This window comes from Budorcas taxicolor, chromosome 10, assembly GCF_023091745.1.
Source record: "Budorcas taxicolor isolate Tak-1 chromosome 10, Takin1.1, whole genome shotgun sequence".
NCBI classification, from domain to species: Eukaryota; Metazoa; Chordata; class Mammalia; order Artiodactyla; family Bovidae; genus Budorcas; species Budorcas taxicolor.
Genome location: NC_068919.1, coordinates 21,961,743 through 21,981,526, shown reverse-complemented (window position 1 = coordinate 21,981,526; position 19,784 = coordinate 21,961,743). Strand labels below are relative to the sequence as shown.

The following is a 19,784-nucleotide window of genomic DNA, read 5'->3' as shown; positions in this document are numbered from 1 at the left end:
CCCCCTCGCTCTTGAATCTCTCTCCCACCTCCTGCCCATTCCCACCCCTCTAGGTTGTTACAGAGCCCCAGTTTGAGTTCCCTGAGTCATACAACAAATTCCCATTGGCTTTCTATTTACACCTGTTAGTGTATATATTCTTCTATACTACTCTATTCATCTCACCTTCTCCCTCTTTTCCCCCACCCTTGTCCATAAGTCTGTTCTCTATGTCTGTGTCTCCATTGCTGCTCTGAGACGTTTCATCAGTACCATCCATCTAGAAGTCATATATATGTGTTAATATATGATATTTTTCTCTTTCTGACCTACTTCACTCTGTATAATAGGTTCTAGGTTCATCCACCTCATTAGACCTGACTCAAATGTGTTCCTTTTAATGGGTGAGTGATATTCCATTGTGTATATGTACCACAACTTCTTTATCCATTCATCTGTCGAAGGACATCTAGGTTGTTTCCATGTCTTAGCTGTTGTAAATAGTGCAGCAACGAACATTGGGGTACATGTGTCTTTTTCAGTTTTGGTTTCTTCAGGGTACATACCTAGAAGTGGTATTGCTGGGTCGTATGGTGGTTTTATTCCTAGTTTTTTAAGGCACTTCCATACTGTCTTCCATAGTGACTATATCAATTTATATTCCCATCAGCAGTGCAGGAGGGTTCCCTTTTCTTCACACACTCTCCAGGACTTATTGTTTGTGGATTTTTTGATTATGGCAATTCTGTCTAGTGTGAGATGACTTATCATTGTAGTTTTGATTTGCATTTCTCTAGTGAGTGATGGTGAGCATCTCTTCATGTGTTTATTAGCTATCCGTATGTCTTTGGAGAAATTATCATCTACATTATCAGTTCACCTTAATGCATGTGACCTTTTCTATGATTTTATACCCATAGTGTATGAGTTAGGCTGGTTTAACTTCTTTATATAGTGTTGATGGTAGTACCAGCCTGCTTTCCTATGAATCTTGAATGTTAACACCGACTTTATTTTTCCAGCCCTTGGTTTCTACTACTTGATTCTCCAACTGTAAATTATGTAATGGGATTTCAGTGCTGTCTGCCTCAGCTGCCTCTCAGAACCAGCCAAAGACACATGGAGGGTGGCTTGGGAAAGGTGTTACTCAGTCATTGTTGCAACTGTAAAATAAATCCACAGCAACGTTTTGGTTCAATTTCCTGATCTCTGAAAATTACAAGCAATCTCCATAGTGACTGCTTCCTGATCTGTATTCTCTACTTTATAGGTTTATTATGAAATTTTAAATAGAAGTGCTTATATCATTTATACAGAAGTTTTGATAACTGAAAATTAAGTGTACAAATGTAAAATGGTAGTGGTACTCTATTTTCTTACTTCCCTTGCTAAGTTTTTGGGTCCATCCATTGGCTTATAGCCAAGGTTATTTTATTCTCATCCTTTTTTCTAGTTCAGCCCTCCCTATACCATTCTTATTGTTATCCAAACAGCTGCCTTTTATTTCTTAAACCAGGATCCACCCTTCCCCTCTTTCAAAGTGCAGTTCAGAGCCACCTCCTGTGGAAAAACTTCCCAGTCTTGCAGAAGGAAATGATAAACTTCCAGATAGGCCATTACACCACTCCCTCAGGTTTCCCCAGTCAGCATGTATTTAAGTGTCTAGCCTAGCACAAGAGTAATGGACACTTCTGTAAAAGCTTCACCATTTTTACAGCACTTTCACTTACGTTATCATTTTTAAAATGTTTTCATAAATGTGATATATTCAGCTTTTTTGTCAATGAAGAAATTAAAGATAAATGACTTGCCCAGGGTAAGTACAGGCATACCTCAAGATAGTTCAGACCACCATAATAAAAGAAATATCACAATAAAGAGAATGACATGAATTTTTCAGTCTCCCAGGACATGTAACGTTACATTTACACTACATTACGGTCTATTAAGTGTGACTAGCGTTTGTTGTTATTGTTCAGTCGTGTCCGACTCGTTGCAACTCCATGAACTACAGCACTCCAGGCTTCTCTGTCCATCACTCTCTCCCTATCATTATGTCTTTAAAAAAAAAAAACTTTAATTGAAAAAGTGCTAAAAAATGTCAAAACACATTACAAGTGTAACATCAAAGATCACTGGTCACAGTTCCCTTAACAGTAATGCCAAAGCTTGAAATTTTTCAAGAATTACCAAACATGACACAGAGGCACGAAGTGAATGAACGCTCTTTGAAAAATCTGGCACTTATAAGATGTTCTATGCAATGTTGCTACAAACCTTCAATTTGTAAAAAATGCAGTACTTGCGAAGCACAATAAAAGTGTGTCTGTAAGTGATTTAAAATAAAGAAAGGGAAGAAGCCACGGGATCTGGGTTTGCCGCTTACTAGTACCTGCCTCACAAGGCTTTCGCATGGGTATTACACAATGTGCGGTGGTAGCTTTATAAAAATGGAATCAGAGCTTAGCGCCAATTCGGCTTCCTCTAGAAAGCCTTCTTTGACACTATACTCCAGATCAAGTTTTCATATGCTTACAAGCAACACCTACTTCCCTTCCCAGTACTCATCTCAGCTATAATATTACTGGAATGTGTATGATTACTGTCCTCTCTCTTTCTCTAGACTTGGCGCTGTATCCGAATAGGGACCTTTGCTTTGCTCTCCACACTGACTACAGTGCTCTTCACATGTAAGCTCTTCAACTTTGATAAATGAGTGAAAACTGAAACCCTACACTGTAGATTTCACTCCGGCTGAGGAAAACATGTTACAGTGATGCTACAAGACAGAATGAGGTCACGTGGATGTTACTCAACTGAGATAAATTTCAATGGATTAGTGACCGCAGCGAGGAGATAGAAGGCTGTGGGAAAACAGTTCAGAATGGTTTCGTTTGAGAGGACGCGACTTCCACAAAGTCGTACCCAACACTAAGAACACATACTCAGAACAACCGCTCTCCCCCAACACACCCTGGAAGCAGTTTTGCCCCTCTCTTCCGTACAATGAGCCAAGATGGCGGGGCCCGTGTTTGAAAACTAGACTCAAGATGGCGACTTCCTGCTTCCCGCGCAGCGTCGCGCGTGGCCAACGAGGCCACGCCCACTTCCGGCTCCTGCGCCTCAGCATGGCTGCTTTGGGTATGCTGCTCTCTAGTAAGTGGGTGTGAGGTCGGTGGGCTCCGGAGTTTGCCGGGGCGGGCCGCGGATCCCTGGGCTGCCTGCGCGGCCTCTCTCCCAGCTCTGCCCCGTTTTCCCAGCAGGTGTCCGGAGGCTGCACTGCGGCGCCGCGGCTCGGGCAGGCAGCCAGTGGCGACTCCGGTGAGTGCCCGTCTGGAAGAAACTGGGGGGCCAGAAGTTGGCCTGAGTCCTCACCGAACTGTTTTTTTCCATCCAGGCAGGGCCTTGCTGCCAACCCCTCCGGCTACGGCCCCCTTACGGAGCTCCCAGACTGGTCGTACGCGGGTGAGCGCTGATCTGACAGTTAACTCCACTTCGGAGATTTTCACCCTGCGGGAACGCCCCTGGACGTAGCGGAGCGGGGAGTGGGGGGAAGGAGTGTCAAAGTGGAGGTGTGTCTGAGCGGACAACTTACTGCACTTTGTGTTTGGCGTTGGGAGGGAAGAAGCCCTGCTGTTTGTGAATTAAACTACACCTGTGGAAAGGAAAGCTGGACTGAACCTCTCGGCTTGTGGGGATAAGCAGAAAATAATTCTGATCTAGGGGGTCACCGGGGAGAGACAAGACTTTGTGTTGTCAAAGAGGGACGTGATTTTTTTTCAAAGTTAGGAAGGGGACTTCACTGGTGGTTCAGTGGCGAGGACTCCGTGCTCCCAATGCAGGGAGCCTGGGTTCGATCTGATCGGGGAACTAAATCCCACGTGCCACAACTGAGAGTTTGCTTGCAGGAGCTAAAGATGGGGCGGGCCACCCACAACTAAGACCTGGTACAGCCAAGTAAATAATAAAAATTTTTAGATAGTTACAAAGAACTGCTCTTCTGTGTGAGCAGTACATTGTTGAGAGTTTGTTACCAAATGCAGGGAGAGCTCTTTGAAAGGCTGCCTAAATGATTCTCTGAGAGAGGCTTAGAAGTGTGAGGGCAGAGCATGGTGGGTTCCCTTTGGGAAAACTTTCTTCCTTAAAAAAAAAAGCCCTAAAAAAGAAGGACCTTAGAAAAGCTGAAGCCATTCCCCACTCCACTGGAACTCCAGTTCAGAGGTGGGAAAATTGAGGCCTAAAGAAGTAAATTGCCTGGGAGCACACATCTAGGTAATAGCAAAGCCTAGACTAGAACTGGGCAGAGACCAGGCCCCCTTCAACAGCATGGAGTATAGTTTATAGGAGTATGAAGGAAAATAGTGAAAGTCAGTCACACAGTCCTGTCTCACTCTTTGTGATCTCTAGTCCGCCAGGCTCCTCTGTCCTTAGAATTCTCCAGGCAAGAGTCCTGGAGAGGGTTGCCATTTATAGGGATATAAACCTGGTTAATCAGATGTGTGGTGGCTGCGGAGGATGGTGAAGATTTTTTCTAGTTGTTATTTACTGTAGGAAGTCTAGGATTTCTTGAAATATTGGAAGGACTGGAATTGATTTAAAAAAAAATTTTTTTTAATGCGGACCATTTTTAAAGTCTTTATTGAATTTGTTACAGTATTGTTTCTGTTTTTTTATGTGTTGGTGGTTTTCTTCTTTTTGTTTTTTGGCCTCAAGACACGTGGGATCTTAGCTCCTATTGTGGCACAGCACAGGCTTAGTTGCCCCACAGCATGCCCCCTGCATTGGAAATCGGATTCTTAACCACTGAACCACCAGGAAAGTCCTAGAGTTGATTCTTAATCCAGGCTTGCTTCTCTACTTGCTAACTTTATGGTCTTGGACAAGTTACTTAATTGTATCTCTCAGTTTCCACTTCTGTGAAAGGATACCTATCTCAGGTGGTTCTTGTAAGGAGAAAATGAAACATCCAATGTAAAACACCTGATGTACACAGCATTGGTTCCCTTTCTTGAATAATATCTATTTGTCTTGCCTTCGAACTTTGGCAGCGTTTTCACTCTTTCTTTGTAGAAAGTATCCTTTTATTCTCCCTTATAAACTACTCGAGATCAAGATACTGCATTTTTCTTTTTTCCAGCAAATCAGCAGATGATTATGAGATTTTTATTATACGCCTACACTATTTATATTACAGTGAAAAGGGATATAGTCCTTGATCCCAAGGAACTTAAAGTCTTAGCTGGTAAAACAAAGCATGACATTTTAAAGATTAATTAATATTTCAATGCTCTGCCCCTTTCCAGAAGAATTTGAGACAGCTAAATAAGACTAAAAATAATCAGTAGTACAGTAAATGTCCCCAAGTAGTAGGTTCCTCTGTCCATGGGATTCTCCAGGCAAGGATACTGGAGTGGATTGCCATTCCTTCCTCCAGGGGATCTTCCTGAGCCAGAGATCAAACCCAGGTCTCCTGCATTGCAGACAGATTCTTTACTGTCTGAGCTACAGGGAAGCCCTTCAGTTCAATTCAGTTCAGTCGCTCAGTCGTGTCCAACTCTTTGCGACCCCATGAATGGCAGCATGCCAGGGCTCCTTGTCCATCACCAACTCCCAGAGTTCACTCAAACTCATGTCCATCGAGTTGGTGATGCCATCCAGCCATCTCATCCTTGGTCGTCCCCTTCTCCTCCTGCCCCCAATCCCTCCCAGCATCAGAGTCTTTTCCAGCGAGTCAACTCTTCGCATGAGGTGGCCAGTATTGGAGTTTCAGCTTTAGCATCAGTCCTTCCAATGAACACCCAGGACTGATCTCCTTTAGGATGGACTGGTTGGATCTCCTTGCAGTCCAAGGGACTCTCAAGAGTCTTCTCCAACACCACAGTTCAAAAGCATCAATTCTTTGGCACTCAGCTTTCTTCACATTCCAACTCTCATATCCATACATGACCACTGGAAAAACCATAGCCTTGACTAGACGGACCTTTGTTGGCAAAGTAATGTCTCTGCTTTTGAATATGCTATCTAGGTTGGTCATAACTTTCCTTCCAAGGAGAAAGCATCTTTTAATTTCATGGCTGCAGTCACCATCTGCAGTGATTTTGGAGCCCAAAAAAATAAAGTCTAACACTGTTTCCACTGTTTCCCCATCTATTTCCCATGAAGTGATGGGACCAGGTGCCATGATCTTCGTTTTCTGAATGTTGAGCTTTAAGCCAACTTTTTCACTCTCCTCTTTCACTTTCATCAGGAGGCTTTTTAGTTCCTCTTCACTTCCTGCCGTAATGGTGGTGTCATCTGCATATCTGAGGTTATTGATATTTCTCCCGGCAGTCTTGATTCCAGCTTGTGCTTCTTCCAGCTCAGCGTTTCGCATGATGTACTCTGCATAGAAGTTAAATAAGCAGTGTGACAATATACAGCCTTGACGTACTCCTTTTCCTATTTGGAACCAGTCTGTTGTTCCATGTCCAGTTCTAACTGTTGCTTCCTGACCTGCATATAGCCCTTAAATGTCCCCAGATAGATAAATATTAAATGATGGAGATGCCTTTGTTTCAGAAGAGAGTGACAGAGTTGAAGAGGTTAGAGAAGGGATTCTGGGACAAGTAGGGCTAGGGCTAGGCCTAAGAATGAGAATTTGGCTGAAAGGAAAGGAAAAGAGGATATTTCATTATGGAGTGAGATAGAATCCAGCAAGGACTCAGTGGTGAGTAGAATAATAATCCAATTGCTTGAGTGGAGGGTTTCTGAAGATAAAACAGGAGATTCAGCATCACAAAGGACCTTGAATTCAAGGCTAATGAGGGGTAAGTAGAGTAGGAACATGCCTAGGAGTTTCTTCTTGGTGGTTCTGGCATACTTCACCATTGAAGACGAAGGAAGTTTTCTACGGGAATGAAGCTACAGTGGGTATGAAATAGAAGGGAGGAGCTTGAGATTGGTTCTTCCCTCTTTTGCTGTCACAGCCACTTGGCCAGGGTACTGTAGGCTTTAACACTTGCCTTTCCTTTCACTTCTATCTGCAGATGGCCGCCCTGCTCCTCCAATGAAAGGCCAGCTTCGAAGAAAAGCCCAAAGGGAAAAGTTTGCGGTGAGTGGCTAGATCTCCAGCCAGGACAAACTGTAACTGGCTGGAGAACATTTAAATTGCAATTTGTCCTGAGTTGGCACCTAAGCTGACACGTACTGCTCACTTGGAGGTTTTATGCACTGAAGGTTTTAACAGCACTGTGAGAAGGGAGAATAGACTGGGGCACTCCTAGGGCAGGAACCAATGGGAGACACCCATTTTGCTTCCTTCCTCCTGCTTGCCAGCCCAGGACCTTGTTCCACCCCTTCCCCAGTCAGTGGTGTCACTTTCCAGCCGAAACCTGACTTTGATCTGTGAATGAAAGGATACATGGTGCAGAGCTCAAGCCCCAGATGTTATCCACACTGTTTTCCTGTCTGTTTCAGAGACGAGTTGTACTGCTGTCACAGGAAATGGATGCTGGATTACAGGCATGGCAGCTCAGACAGCAGGAGAAGTTGCAGGAAGAAAAAAGGAAGCAGCAGAATGCTCTTAAACCCAAAGGGGCTCTACTACAAAACCCAGGACCAAGGCAATAAAAAAGCAGCTCCTGTCTCCCTTCCCAAGCTTGTCTCTGGCTTTCTTTTCTAGTACCTGGATGTGTCTTCCCTGCCAGAAGAAAGCCTTATGTTCCCCATCAGAGCAAAAGGATGGATACCAAGAAGAACGGGCTATAAAACCACTGCCTGGAAGGGTTGACTCAGTCCCCTCACCCCCAGCTCCATTCCAGTTCAGCAGAATCTTGCTCTGGAGTATTTACTGCCTCTTTTACAAGCCATTCTGGCCCAACTATGAACAGTAGTAGCTGCTCTGCAAACATGAAAAAGGGGGCAACAGTTTTCCTGGTTTTAGCCAGGCACTCAAGCCTTTAACAGCCCATACACAGTTGAGGCCACATGCAGTAATGCATTTAATAAATGTTTTGATGAAAAAGGCTTTCCAGCTGAGATCTACTTTTTGGCAAGAAAATAGTATCAGTTTTCCTACACTTCAGATAGCTGGCCCTAGAGGATACTCCCACTGGGAAGGCAGACATGGGAAGAGCCAGCTTGGGTGTTGCATGTTCTGCTGAAGAGTTGGATCCTGAGGTTTCTGTGGTTCTGACTGAATTCCAAAGGTTGGTTGGTCTAGATTTCCCGACTTCCATTTGTGTAGGGGAGCCCTGAGGTGCTCAGTCCCCAAACAGTTACTGTGTAATGGGCACCTAGTAGCCACCATGTACTTCCATAAGTCCCTTAGCTGTACAGGCCCCGGGAAACCTTTCATTTTATTGGTCATGGCTCCCCCCATGGATTTCTGAGAGAAAAAGGACCCATTACAGTACAGAGTACTGGACTTTTCCATTTTCCTGCCACAAAATGTGATAGTTCCTGGATCTCTAGGATTTATGGAACTTTCTACCTGAAATAATTTCTGTCCAGCCTCCTTTACTCCTTCCCTTGTTTTCCCTCCCCTCTTCTCCACCCCTGCCCCCCACTACCTCCTTCCTCTCTGGCTGACCAGTGCAATTCTTGGATCTTAGATTTTGCTGATGGTCGACTTTTCTGTCTCCCACACTTTTCCTGCTTCTGTTGTGTTGCTTTTCCAGATCTAGCCTTCAACCTCTTATCTGTCTCCCATTCCCACTGCCTGCTCTGGCCGGCCCTCCCCCTTCTCTACATACCTCCATCTTTTGTTCTGAGTCTAGGCCGCCCTGGAAGGAGGAGGGTATGCTCTCTAAGGGACCATCTCCTTTTCCAGTTTAGAGGTGGAACCCCCATAGTCCTGACTCCCAGCCCCTCTTTTCTGCAATCTTAAAACTTCATTTGTCTTTCCCCAGATGCCATGGCCTTGTACCCCTTTCCCGCTGTAGTTTAAGGGGCAGTAGATCACAAAGGACAATAATAAAGGGAGCACGTGTCTCTTTCTACAAAGACAGGACCCCCAGATCCAATGTGGGATTTGTCAGTGGGTAGTTGCATTTTGTTATTGTTGCATTCCCCCCAACAACCCCCTGCAGGGGAGGGACAGGTGGTTGTCAAGAATAAGGGACAAAAAATTCGATATGGTCAAGCCACAGGTCCCAGCAGACAAACCCCCAAACCAGGCCTCTTGAACATGGAAGACCCCACCACCACCATCCCAGACTGAGCTCCATGTTTGCCCCACTACTGAGCCTAGCACTTCCCACGGAAGTGAGACAAATGCTGAAAGCAGAGGAATCAAGCCACCCAAAATATGCTTAGAAGGAAAAAGTGTCCCACATCCCGTCCCGAGTCCCCCCAAGCCCCCCGCTCTCGGCCTCAACCCCTGCAGATGGCAGCCTCCACCACAGAAAGGCAACTTAGGAGTTTTTTTTTTTTTTTTTTAACCCGACTTTTGGCTGTAATTGGATTCAGGCTGAAACAACCACGTCCGCACTGGGAAAGGAGGGCATAGGGGCGGGGGCGGAGGGAGGCTGTGGGAGAAGGGAGGGACCAGAGAAGAGAGCAAGAGAGGGCTCGCAATCCAGTTCGCCGACTAAGCAGAAGAAAGATCAAAAAACGGGAAAGAGGGGACGAGCAAACAGGCGTCTTCAAGACCGATCCCCTCATCTCCACGTGGACAGCGCTCTGGGCATCCAAATTCAGTGCCTACGGAAGACAAAGGCGCCCCGAGGGAGTGGCGGCGCGACCCCAGGGCTTGGGCCCGGCCGCGGAGCCCGCTTGGCCCGGCTGCCCGGACAGTCGCGGACCATGTCTCCCGCCCCACGACCCGCCTGCAGCCTGCTGCTCCCCGTGCTCACGCTCGCCTCCGCGCTCGCCTCCCTCAGCTCTGCCCAGAGCAGCTTCAGCCCCGAAGTAAGTGAGCTCCTCCGGCCCTGTCCGGAGTCGCGCCCGGGGAGGCGAGCCCGGGGGTCTCCAAGAGAACAGCCCCGGATCGGAGGGGCGAGCGCTCGGGATGCCGGCTCCTCCGGCCTGCAGGTTCCCCCTTCCTCTCCACTTCCTCTCCCTTTCGTCCTCATCTCCAAACTTTCAAGTCCATCGACTTTGCCTCCTCCAACCACCCCCCACCCCACTGCGCGCTGCCGACTTTCTGTCCCGTTCCTTTCCTTGGAAGAGCTTTCCAGCCGGAGCCCACTCCCCACCCTCCCCAGCTCCCCTGGGCTCTAAGCTCAGTTCCGGAACGGGTCGGGAGCCTGATAAATATATGGACTCCGCTCAGAGCCCGCGCTGTCCTGGTTTCTTGTCCTGTGCTAGTTTGTTCAACTTTCCAGCTCGCAGGCGCTCGGCCGGCCGCGAGGCTCAGGGGATCGCGGCCCGGGCCCCCCACGCTGCGCCCTCCGCCGCCGCCTCCCGGGCGGTCCCGACCCTCTTCGGACACATCTGCTGCCAGGTGCGGTCGGGGGCGTACGGCGGAGCGGCCCTGGCCCCCAACCCACCCCCGCCTTCGCGAGAGGTCCCTCAGCGTCCCGGCCGCAGCCCTGGCGTCGAGGGTCACGGCGCTGGCGCCCTGGCCCGCGTTTCCGGCCACACAAAGCTCTCCTTGTGAGCTGGGGGCTCGACCCGGCCGCCGCCTCCTCGTCCCGCTCCCCCTTCGGCGCCTTTAGGCTTTTTGGTTAATTGCTTTTTTGTGTTAATTGCACGGAGACTTGGGGGTGTTGTATGGGGAGCGGGGTGAGGGCCTGGTCCAGGGCGCCCGCACAGGTCTTCGCTGACTCCGTTGCCCCCGCCTCTCCACCCCGAAGCTGGCCCACCGGGCCCGGGAGGAAGCCGCGTGGGAGTTGTCTGAGGAAGTTTTTCCTCTCCCTCTCTTTTATTTTGGGGTGAAGGTGGGAGACGGATTTGATCAGTTTCTTATTTTGGGCCATCCCAACCCACTCAGCTCGGCCAGGGCCTGGGTGCGGTCGGGAGGGGCAGGGAAGGGCCCCTGAGCAGGGGGAGGGGATCTGGACTTGGCTTCCTCCCTCCTTGTCCCGGCTCTGGTTCCACCCCCGGAGGAAACCTCTCCAGAAAGAACACACTCTCTCTGTCCTGAAGGGATCTGAGGCTGACAAGTGTGGCCCTCGGAAGGGGGCGACCAGGGAGAGTGAAAATCTGCCCGGACTAAGCCTGATTTAGTCCAGGAAGAGGCACCCTGTTTCCAGGCCTGGAGTCTTCATCAGAGGCCTAAAGGGGAGAGCTCCTAACAAAAGGAGCCTGGGCGTCTGGGGGGCTTCCCGCTGCCAACTTCGCCAGCCCTGCCTTCCTTCCCTTCCCTGCCCCACTAGGTCCCCCAGAGGAGGGGCGGCAGACCTGGCTCTGTTTTAAGTGGATCATGGGCATTCGCGATGCCAGAACCACCGTTTGCTTCTGAGCCATGGAGGGATGGGAGGCAGAAGGAGGGAGGAGCAGGCCCAGAGGCTGGGATCCAGGGCCTGCAGAAGAGCCAGAGATTCCCCCCAACTCCTCTTCAGGATGCTTAGGCCAGAGAAGTGGGCCCGGAGTGGAAAGGGGTTCCTTGTCCTTGACTTCCCCCAGGGGAATACCTTGCACCTCTCGATTTTCAAGACAAAGCCAGCCAACTGAGTTCTCTGAACCTACTGAGTTGCTCTTTCTCCGGGCCTGTCTGGAGGGAGAGAGAGCTGGGATGGCCCGGGCCTCAGGCGCCTTCTCCCTTCTAGCACCTCCGGAGTCCTGCACCAGCTCCCGGATGGACAGCCCTCTCCTCCCCTTGGCCAATCTGGCACTCGGCCCTTCCCCCACTCGGCCGCAGACACAAGAGTCCTCTCTTCTGTGGTTCAGACCTCATAGTCTCCTCTGTGGTTCTTGCTTTGCTCAGAGCCTAGGCCTGGGAGGAGGAGAGGAATGGGGGGCACTTCCTTTCCAGGACTTGCGGCTCACTCGACTCCAGAAAGTCCCTTTCTTGACTAAGTCCCCACCTTTCTCTACTGGATATGGATAGGGTAGAGGTTGATGGGTGTGAATATTCAGACCTGTCTGCCTCCTTGAAAGACTCTTCACGGTGAGGGATTTATCCCAGAGCTCCCGGATGTGGGTTTCCCCCACCTTTCTGCTGCCCTCCCTTCTGTCCTCCTGCCCTAGGAGCTTTGCCCCCCTGAGGGTTTCAGGGCCTGACCTCCGTCTTCCTGCCAGCTCCAACAGCAGTGGGCCATTCCCATCTTTTCTCAAAGTTGAAGCAGCTGCTCCCCTAACAGAGGGCATAAGCCCAGGGGTGTGACTACCCTACAGGTGAGGCCAGGGGCAGAGGGAGTTTCCTGCATACTTGGGCACAGGGCCACAGCAGGTCTCCTGCAGGCACTAGCTGTGGCATCAGTCAGCACAGGTCAGGGCAGGTTTAGAGCTCCCCAGAGAGCAGCCCGGGATAGGAGCCTCCTGCTCTGCTCCCCAGAGGTTAAACTTTGCTCCCCCTCCCCCACCCCGAGGAGGGGCTCTCAGAGCGGGTGGTGCTGGGGTTGTTCTGGCCAGGCCTGTTGGCTGAGGAAAAGCTGGGTTGTTTACATCTTGATCCCTAACTCCCCGTCATCAGCCTTGGGGGATCACTTCCCAGAACCATGTTGCAATTCTTGTCCCTGCGGGCTCAGGTCCCCAGTCAGCTGCTCCTGAATCACCCCCAGCCCCAATGCAAGTGCACTGCTCCATCCCTAAGGCCTGGCCCTGGAGGGAAGGGTCACGTGCAGAGCCATCCTAGTGACCTGGAGTAGGGGATGCACCTCTGCTCCAAGTTCCTTTCCCAGGAAGCTGCAGCCCCCCTACCCTGGCCTCTTAAAAGAACAAAGCTGGAGCAGGGACTAGAGTTAGGGTTAGAAGTATCTCCCCATCGAGGCTCTGAGCATGTTTATGTTCCATATATAACTTGACTCATTTTACTTTCCCAACCTTAGGAAAACACTCTATTGTTCTTAGAATAAAGGCTGACTTTTTCCTCAACAGGGTTTTGCAGTGTGTGTACCTTTCAACCAAACACCAAAAATATAATGTATGTTAAGGTAATATGCCACCCTTTATATTATGAACAATTCAAATCATACCTGAAATAAATTACAGTCACCAAAATACTAAATAAAACACTCACCCTAATGCTAACCACCACCTCAATCTCCCACTCCTCTTTTGAGAACCTTAAATGGGATGTTAGGTCCCAAGTCCTCGGTCTCATGCTGCCTGGGTAGAGACAGTGGCAGGATCCTGGCTCTTTGTCTAGTCACATCCCCACCACCTCCGAAGACCCCAGCTTCCTCTGTCAGCAGTCAGCCTGAGCCCTAGCTTCTTTTCTGCCCTCCTTTCAAAAAGATCTCAGAGCTGTGTATATCCTGGAGGCATGCCTGTCCCAGGAGAACCTCGTGCCAGGCCTCAAAGTGGAGCCCCCTCAGCCTCTCCCTTCTCCATCTACCATGGGACACACCCCAGCCTCAGGTAGAACATGCAGTATTTACAAGAGCACTGACAGAGGAGGAGAGAGCTGGAAGGGATCTCAGCTCTTAGAAGACATCCCAGAACTCAATTAAACACCAGGGCTTCCATCAGAAGGGTTACAGCCAAAGCGCGGAGCTGTGGCTCCCCACCCCTCCAAGAGGATCAGCCATACTAGGACCTGGGCCAGAGTTTGGGTCCAGCCTGGGAGTTCTTCCAGACCCATTGCCAGAGCCAGGCTGGGAGCTCATGGCCCTTTCCACGCCAAGCCAAGCGTGTGTTCCAGGTGCCGTGAGGAGGCAGGGGCTCCCCTTGGGCCAGGTGGGGATGCTCCAAGCCACACCCCTTTCCCCACAGGCCTGGCTGCAGCAGTATGGCTACCTGCCCCCTGGAGACCTGCGGACCCACACACAGCGCTCACCCCAGTCCCTCTCAGCTGCCATCGCTGCCATGCAGAGGTTCTACGGTCTGCGAGTGACAGGCAAGGCTGATGCAGACACCATGAAGTAAGTGCTAGAACCTAGCGGGAATTCTGCCCAGCACCCACCCACATGACACAGCAGAGAGGCTGCCACCTGAATGCCTAGCCCTGCCCCTGCACCTCATCCCCACAAGATGATCCTGACCCTCTCCTGCTCACCCGAACCTCATGATCTTACCTCTTCCCCACACTGACCCTGGGGCCAGACATTCCCCCTCTCCTCTGAAGACCGGCGTTCTTTCATGTACTCTCCTGACCACAATCCCCACACTCCAACCCACCCCAGGGCCATGAGGCGCCCCCGCTGTGGTGTTCCAGACAAGTTTGGGGCTGAAATCAAGGCCAATGTTCGAAGGAAGCGCTATGCCATCCAGGGACTCAAATGGCAGCATAACGAGATCACTTTCTGGTGAGTCCAACAGGCAAGTGGCCGTTCTCACATCACGTTACCCTTCCCTATCAGGGATGCTTAGAGACTCAGAGGGCCCCTTCCCTACTCACCCCTGTTCCTGCAAAGCATCCTTGGGAGTAGGGAGGAAAATGGCTCCCATCCTGGAGAGAGGTGCAGTCCCTGGAGGGTATATTCCAGGGCCAGAAGGCCCTCAGTTCTTGGGGCAGAGGCATCGTGAGACGACAGGAAGCGCCGGGTCAGACAAAGATGGCTGGGCGGCTCAGTCAGACCTGGGAGAGTACAGGGAAGGAGAGTTTTGCCCCTAACACACTCCCATCCTCTCCCCACGTGGCTGGACCTCAGCATCCAGAACTACACCCCCAAGGTGGGCGAGTATGCCACATTTGAGGCCATCCGCAAGGCATTCCGAGTGTGGGAGAGTGCCACGCCACTGCGCTTCCGAGAGGTACCCTATGCCTACATCCGTGAGGGCCACGAGAAGCAGGCCGACATCATGATCTTCTTTGCTGAGGGCTTCCATGGTGACAGCACGCCTTTCGATGGCGAGGGTGGCTTCCTGGCCCATGCCTACTTCCCAGGCCCCAACATTGGAGGGGACACCCACTTTGACTCTGCCGAGCCCTGGACTGTCCGGAATGAGGATCTAAATGGTGAGCGAGGTAGCCCTGGGTCTCTTATCCCTCGGAGAGTCAAGAGTCGTTTGCATGCGGGTTCTCTGGCCTCCTCCCCAAAACTCAGACTCCCCGCCCCCAAATCACAGGGCTTGTTGGGAACCACAGAGATCTCCTGGTCTGACTTCCAAGGAAGGCAGGAATCCTGTTTTGACCTATTTACATCTGGTCCCTCCATTCGCCCAATAATTAACTTCCCAGTCAAAGACTTTGAAGCATCTGCATCAGCCACTTTTCCAGGCAAATGTCGTGTCTGGCTCCTGGGAGAAACTGAGGCCCAGATAGGACCTCGGCTTCTCTTAACACAACCCTCGCTGGAACTGGGATCCAGCCAGTCTCTCCTCTACCCAGAGGAGTTGCTGACTGGCTTTGTGCCTCATTTGCCAGATATGAGTCTGGAACTCAGGGTTTGGTCACTTCGGGTGGAAAATTTGGCAGGCAGGCTTCACTGTGAAACTTCTGATGGGGAAGCAGCGAGTCTGAGGGGAGGGACCTAGGCTGCCATCATAACCAGCCCCATCCCTCCAGGGAATGACATCTTTCTGGTGGCTGTGCACGAGCTGGGCCATGCCCTGGGCCTTGAGCATTCCAACGATCCCTCGGCCATCATGGCACCCTTTTACCAGTGGATGGACACAGAGAACTTCGTGCTGCCCGATGACGACCGCCGGGGCATCCAGCAACTTTATGGTAACTAACCTATGCCCACATCTGCTCCTTTCTCTCTGCTGCTTGTCTCCTCCAGCTCTCTCTGGCCTGGGCATTTCCCCCTCCCTCATGCCCTACAGTCTTCCCGTTCCCCCACCCCTGCCCCATGACTCCACCTCCATCGGCCCCACTTTTGACCCCACCCTTTCTGTCCTTTCCCAGCTGATTGCTTCAGTCTCCCCCCAAGGTGTTTTCTGCCCATGTGTCTGTCCTTTCCTCCTACTCTGCCAAAGTCTGAAATGCCCCTCGTGTTCCAGGGAGTAAGTCAGGATCCCCCACCAAGATCCCCCCTCAACCCAGGACCACCTCCAGGCCTTCCATCCCCGATAAGCCCAAAAATCCCACCTACGGGCCCAACATCTGTGACGGGAACTTTGACACCGTGGCCATGCTTCGAGGGGAGATGTTTGTCTTCAAGGTAAGAGGAAGAGGTGGGCTGGTGTGGGGGACAAAAGGGCTCTATGACCGGGTGGCAGGGTGGGCACAGAAGCAGGAGGACGAAACACTATGAAAGTGAATTCACTCAGTTGTGTCCGACTCTCTGCGACCCCGTGGACTGTAGCCTACCAGGCTCCTCCATCCTTGGGATTTTAAGGCAAGAGTACTGGAGTGGGTTGCCATTGCCTTCTCCAGGAGATCTTCCTGACCCAGGGATCGAACCCGGGTCTCCCGCATTGTAGGCAGACGCTTTACCATCTGAGCCACCAGGGATGTCAACCTATAAAACTGAGGCAATGGGGGAGTTTTGGGGACTGAGCTGGAGGACAAAGCTAAAGACTGAATGAACTGCCTCCCAGGAGCGTTGGTTCTGGCGCGTGAGGAAAAACCAGGTGATGGATGGATACCCCATGCCCATCGGCCAGTTCTGGCGGGGCCTGCCCGCATCCATCAACACTGCCTATGAGAGGAAGGATGGCAAGTTTGTCTTCTTCAAAGGTAACCAGACATTCTACCGTAGTCTTTGGGTGTGGGCGGGGCTCCCTGAAGGAGCATGTTCCACTTGGCTCCTCCAAAGACCCAGGTGGAATGAGATCCTGCCCTCCCCTCCCCGCCCCAGGAGACAAGCACTGGGTGTTTGACGAAGCTTCCCTGGAGCCTGGCTACCCCAAGCACATTAAGGAGCTGGGCCGAGGACTGCCTACTGACAGGATTGATGCTGCTCTCTTCTGGATGCCCAACGGAAAGACCTATTTCTTCCGAGGAAACAAGTAAGACCTCGCCTTCCTCCTCACACACCACCCACCAGATTCCCTCAATTCTAGTGGAAGACCCACTTGCCCCCCGAGATGTCTCCCTGAAGAAGGCACTGGCTGAGCCTCCGCTGTTGCCTAGCAACAGGCAGCCTCCATTGGGTGCTGAGTGAGTGGGATATGACCCGGTCACCATCATTTTAGACCTGGTCATTTGACGCCTTCTGCCCCCAGCACCATGCCTCCGCCCCAGCTGCCAGGCACTGTCATTAAGGGCTGCTGGTGGCTCCTTGCAGCCTGGGCCCTCCCTTCCACCCCCAGCTTCCGCTGCTTTCAGCTCCAGGCCCTCATTAGTCAAAACCCCTGTCCCCCACCCTTCGCTCACTGGTGAATTCAGTCCCAGGTCACTCCCCTCGGAGGATGTGCCCAGTGTCAAGCCGCTTCCTTTCCCCGCCTCTCCTCTAGGTACTACCGTTTCAACGAGGAGCTCAGGATAGTGGAAAGTGAATACCCCAAAAACATCAAGGTCTGGGAAGGAATCCCTGAGTCTCCCAGAGGGTCGTTCATGGGCAGCGACGAAGGTGAGAGGGGCACGGGAGGTGTCGGTGAAGGGAGGACAGGAACAGGGAGTTAAGGAAGAGCAGGACAAAAGACCGAGAGCGTTGGGTAGAAAATGGATGATGCTGAGAACCGGGGAGCCCTGTGCTGGGCCCTAAGTGCTTCCTGCGTTTCAGACCCTTCGATCTGCCCCACTCTCTGAGCCTGGTGCTCTAGTTACCTGGCTTCACAGCTGAGGAGACGGGTGCTCAGAAAGGTGAGGGGATGAGCTCAGTGGGCTCGCACACTTACTGGTTTTCTTCCCCTCTGCTTCTCTCTTTGGCTCTGCTCCGGACACCGCGTCCACCTCGCGGCTTCCATGCCACCCTCTTGCTGACCCTGCAGTCTTCACTTACTTCTACAAGGGGAACAAGTACTGGAAATTCAACAACCAGAAGCTGAAGGTTGAGCCGGGCTACCCCAAGTCAGCCCTGCGGGACTGGATGGGCTGCCCGTCATCGGGGGGTCAGCCGGATGAGGGGACTGAGGAGGAGACGGAGGTGATCATCATCGAGGTGGACGAGGAAGGCAGCGGGGCAGTGAGCGCAGCCGCCGTGGTGCTCCCGGTGCTGCTGCTGCTGCTGGTGCTGGCGGTGGGCCTCGCGGTCTTCTTCTTCAGACGGCACGGGACCCCCAAGCGACTGCTCTATTGCCAGCGCTCCCTGCTGGACAAGGTCTGACCCCCACTGCCGCCCGCCCACTCCTACCACAAGGACTTTGCCTCTGAAGGCCAGTGGCAGCAGGTGGTGGTGGGTGGGCTGCTCCCGCCCGGCCCCGGCCCCAGCCCTCCCCCTGTCCCTTTTTCTCTGTCCCATGACTGGCCTCTCCCACCCTCCACGCTGGCATTGCTTCTTCCCTAGATGGGTCCCCCCGGGGGCTGAGCAGGGGCCGCCCTCCCAGCCCCTGCCCCTCAGGGGCCCCCATGGCTTGGTGTGTGTTCAGCCCCATCTGAATGTCTGGGCTCTGCACTTGAAGGCAGGACCCTCAGACCTCGCTGGTAAAGGTCACATGGGGTCATCTGCTCCTTTTCCATTCCCTGACATACCTTTAACCTCTGAACTCTGACCTCAGGAGGCTCTGGGCACTTCAGCTCCGCAATCCCCTAGGTGTACCCAGTTGGCAGCCTCCCACCACTCCCTCTGGCTAAAAGAAATCTAATCCTGTTGTGGTGGGAGGAGACCCTGAGTGAGAGAGTGTGGGTTACACAGCCACCCTAAGACCCTGGGAGGAAAGCTCAGCGAGGGCCAGTCCTCTCCACAAACATATGCCTCTGCCCCACCGGCCCCTGAGAACTTCCACAGAAGGAGCCTGAGCCATTAGGACTAAACTGGGGCTGCAGAAACCCTTGACAGCCCTACCCTCCCAAACGTTAGCCTCAGATGGGGATGTCAAGGTTGGAAGAGCTGAGACCAGGGGTGCAGCCACCGGGGTGGGGCCCACGAGCCCCAGGGGCTGAGCCTGGAGGCCACAGAGAAAGAACCTCGCTCATAATGCAGGCAGCTGGGGTAGGGACCCAGGGGCAGAGTAGTCAGAGGGGACAGGGCAGGACCAAAAGGCAAACCAGGGAGGCGCAACAGGAGTGGATGGCTGAGGGCCAAGCAGGGACGCCACAGGGTGGGCTGTGGCACCCGGGGGAGGGCACTTTTCATTGGCCCTCTCAGGAAGGGCTCGAGAGAGGCACACCTGCTCCTGTTTGGGTGCCCTGGCTTCAATCAGACAGCGTGGAGGGCAAGGCAGGCAGCCAGAGAAAGGGGCAGAGAGGGTGCCCGTCGGAGATCGGCGGCTCGGGACTTTCGTGAGAGCAGCCACCTAGTTAGGGAGCCGAGGATCAGCCGGCCTCAGCCGTCTTCTGCAAAGGGGCACCTGCCTGGGCATTTGCGTCAGGTTAGCCCCTCACTTCCCGATGCCCTCCGCCACTCAGACCTTCCTACAGGTGTCCTGCCCCCACTCCCACCCAGCCCACCCGTTTGAAGTCTCCTTCGGCCACCGAGGGTGGTCATGGTACCAGAGACTCGGGAGCGTGAGAGGCCCTGTGGGGGCAGTGAGAGGAAAGGGATGTCAGGGGTGGGGGGGCAGGGGGGTGGGAGAAATGGGGTGAACGGTGCTGGCAGTTCGGCTAAAGTTGTCTTGTTTGGGGTTTTTGTTTTGTTTAATGTATATTTTTATTATAATTATTATATATGAATTCCCTTCAAATCGTTCCTTTTTGTTAACAAGGGGCATGGGGTGGGGTGGGGGTGGGGGCAGAGGCATCCGACCCCAGGAACCTGCAGGGCGGGGCTGGGTCATTGCCCTCTAAGGACATT

The 19,784-nt window shown here is 52.2% G+C and overlaps 2 protein-coding genes across 3 annotated transcripts; both read left to right on the top strand.

Moving 5' to 3' along the window:
• The first annotated feature begins 3,101 nt into the window (after positions 1–3,101).
• On the top strand, positions 3,102–7,610 carry MRPL52 (mitochondrial ribosomal protein L52). 2 transcript variants are annotated; one of them, XM_052646852.1, is made up of 5 exons: positions 3,102–3,135; positions 3,243–3,300; positions 3,377–3,444; positions 7,005–7,069; positions 7,435–7,610. In XM_052646852.1, the coding sequence occupies exons 1-5, from the start codon at positions 3,108–3,110 to the stop codon at positions 7,585–7,587; spliced, it is 372 nt and encodes a 123-aa protein (XP_052502812.1). In that variant the 5' UTR covers positions 3,102–3,107; the 3' UTR covers positions 7,588–7,610. The 2 variants fall into 2 exon arrangements, with proteins under 2 accessions (XP_052502812.1, XP_052502810.1); XM_052646850.1 differs by having other exon boundaries at positions 3,103–3,135; positions 3,240–3,300.
• Positions 7,611–9,512: 1,902 nt separating this feature from the next.
• On the top strand, positions 9,513–19,503 carry MMP14 (matrix metallopeptidase 14). The gene is made up of 10 exons (XM_052646139.1): positions 9,513–9,867; positions 13,777–13,925; positions 14,187–14,309; positions 14,655–14,962; positions 15,512–15,673; positions 15,949–16,109; positions 16,489–16,627; positions 16,749–16,899; positions 17,347–17,462; positions 17,824–19,503. Exons 1-10 carry the CDS (start codon positions 9,763–9,765, stop codon positions 18,156–18,158), a joined length of 1,749 nt encoding a protein of 582 aa, XP_052502099.1. The 5' UTR covers positions 9,513–9,762; the 3' UTR covers positions 18,159–19,503.
• Positions 19,504–19,784: the final 281 nt, after the last annotated feature.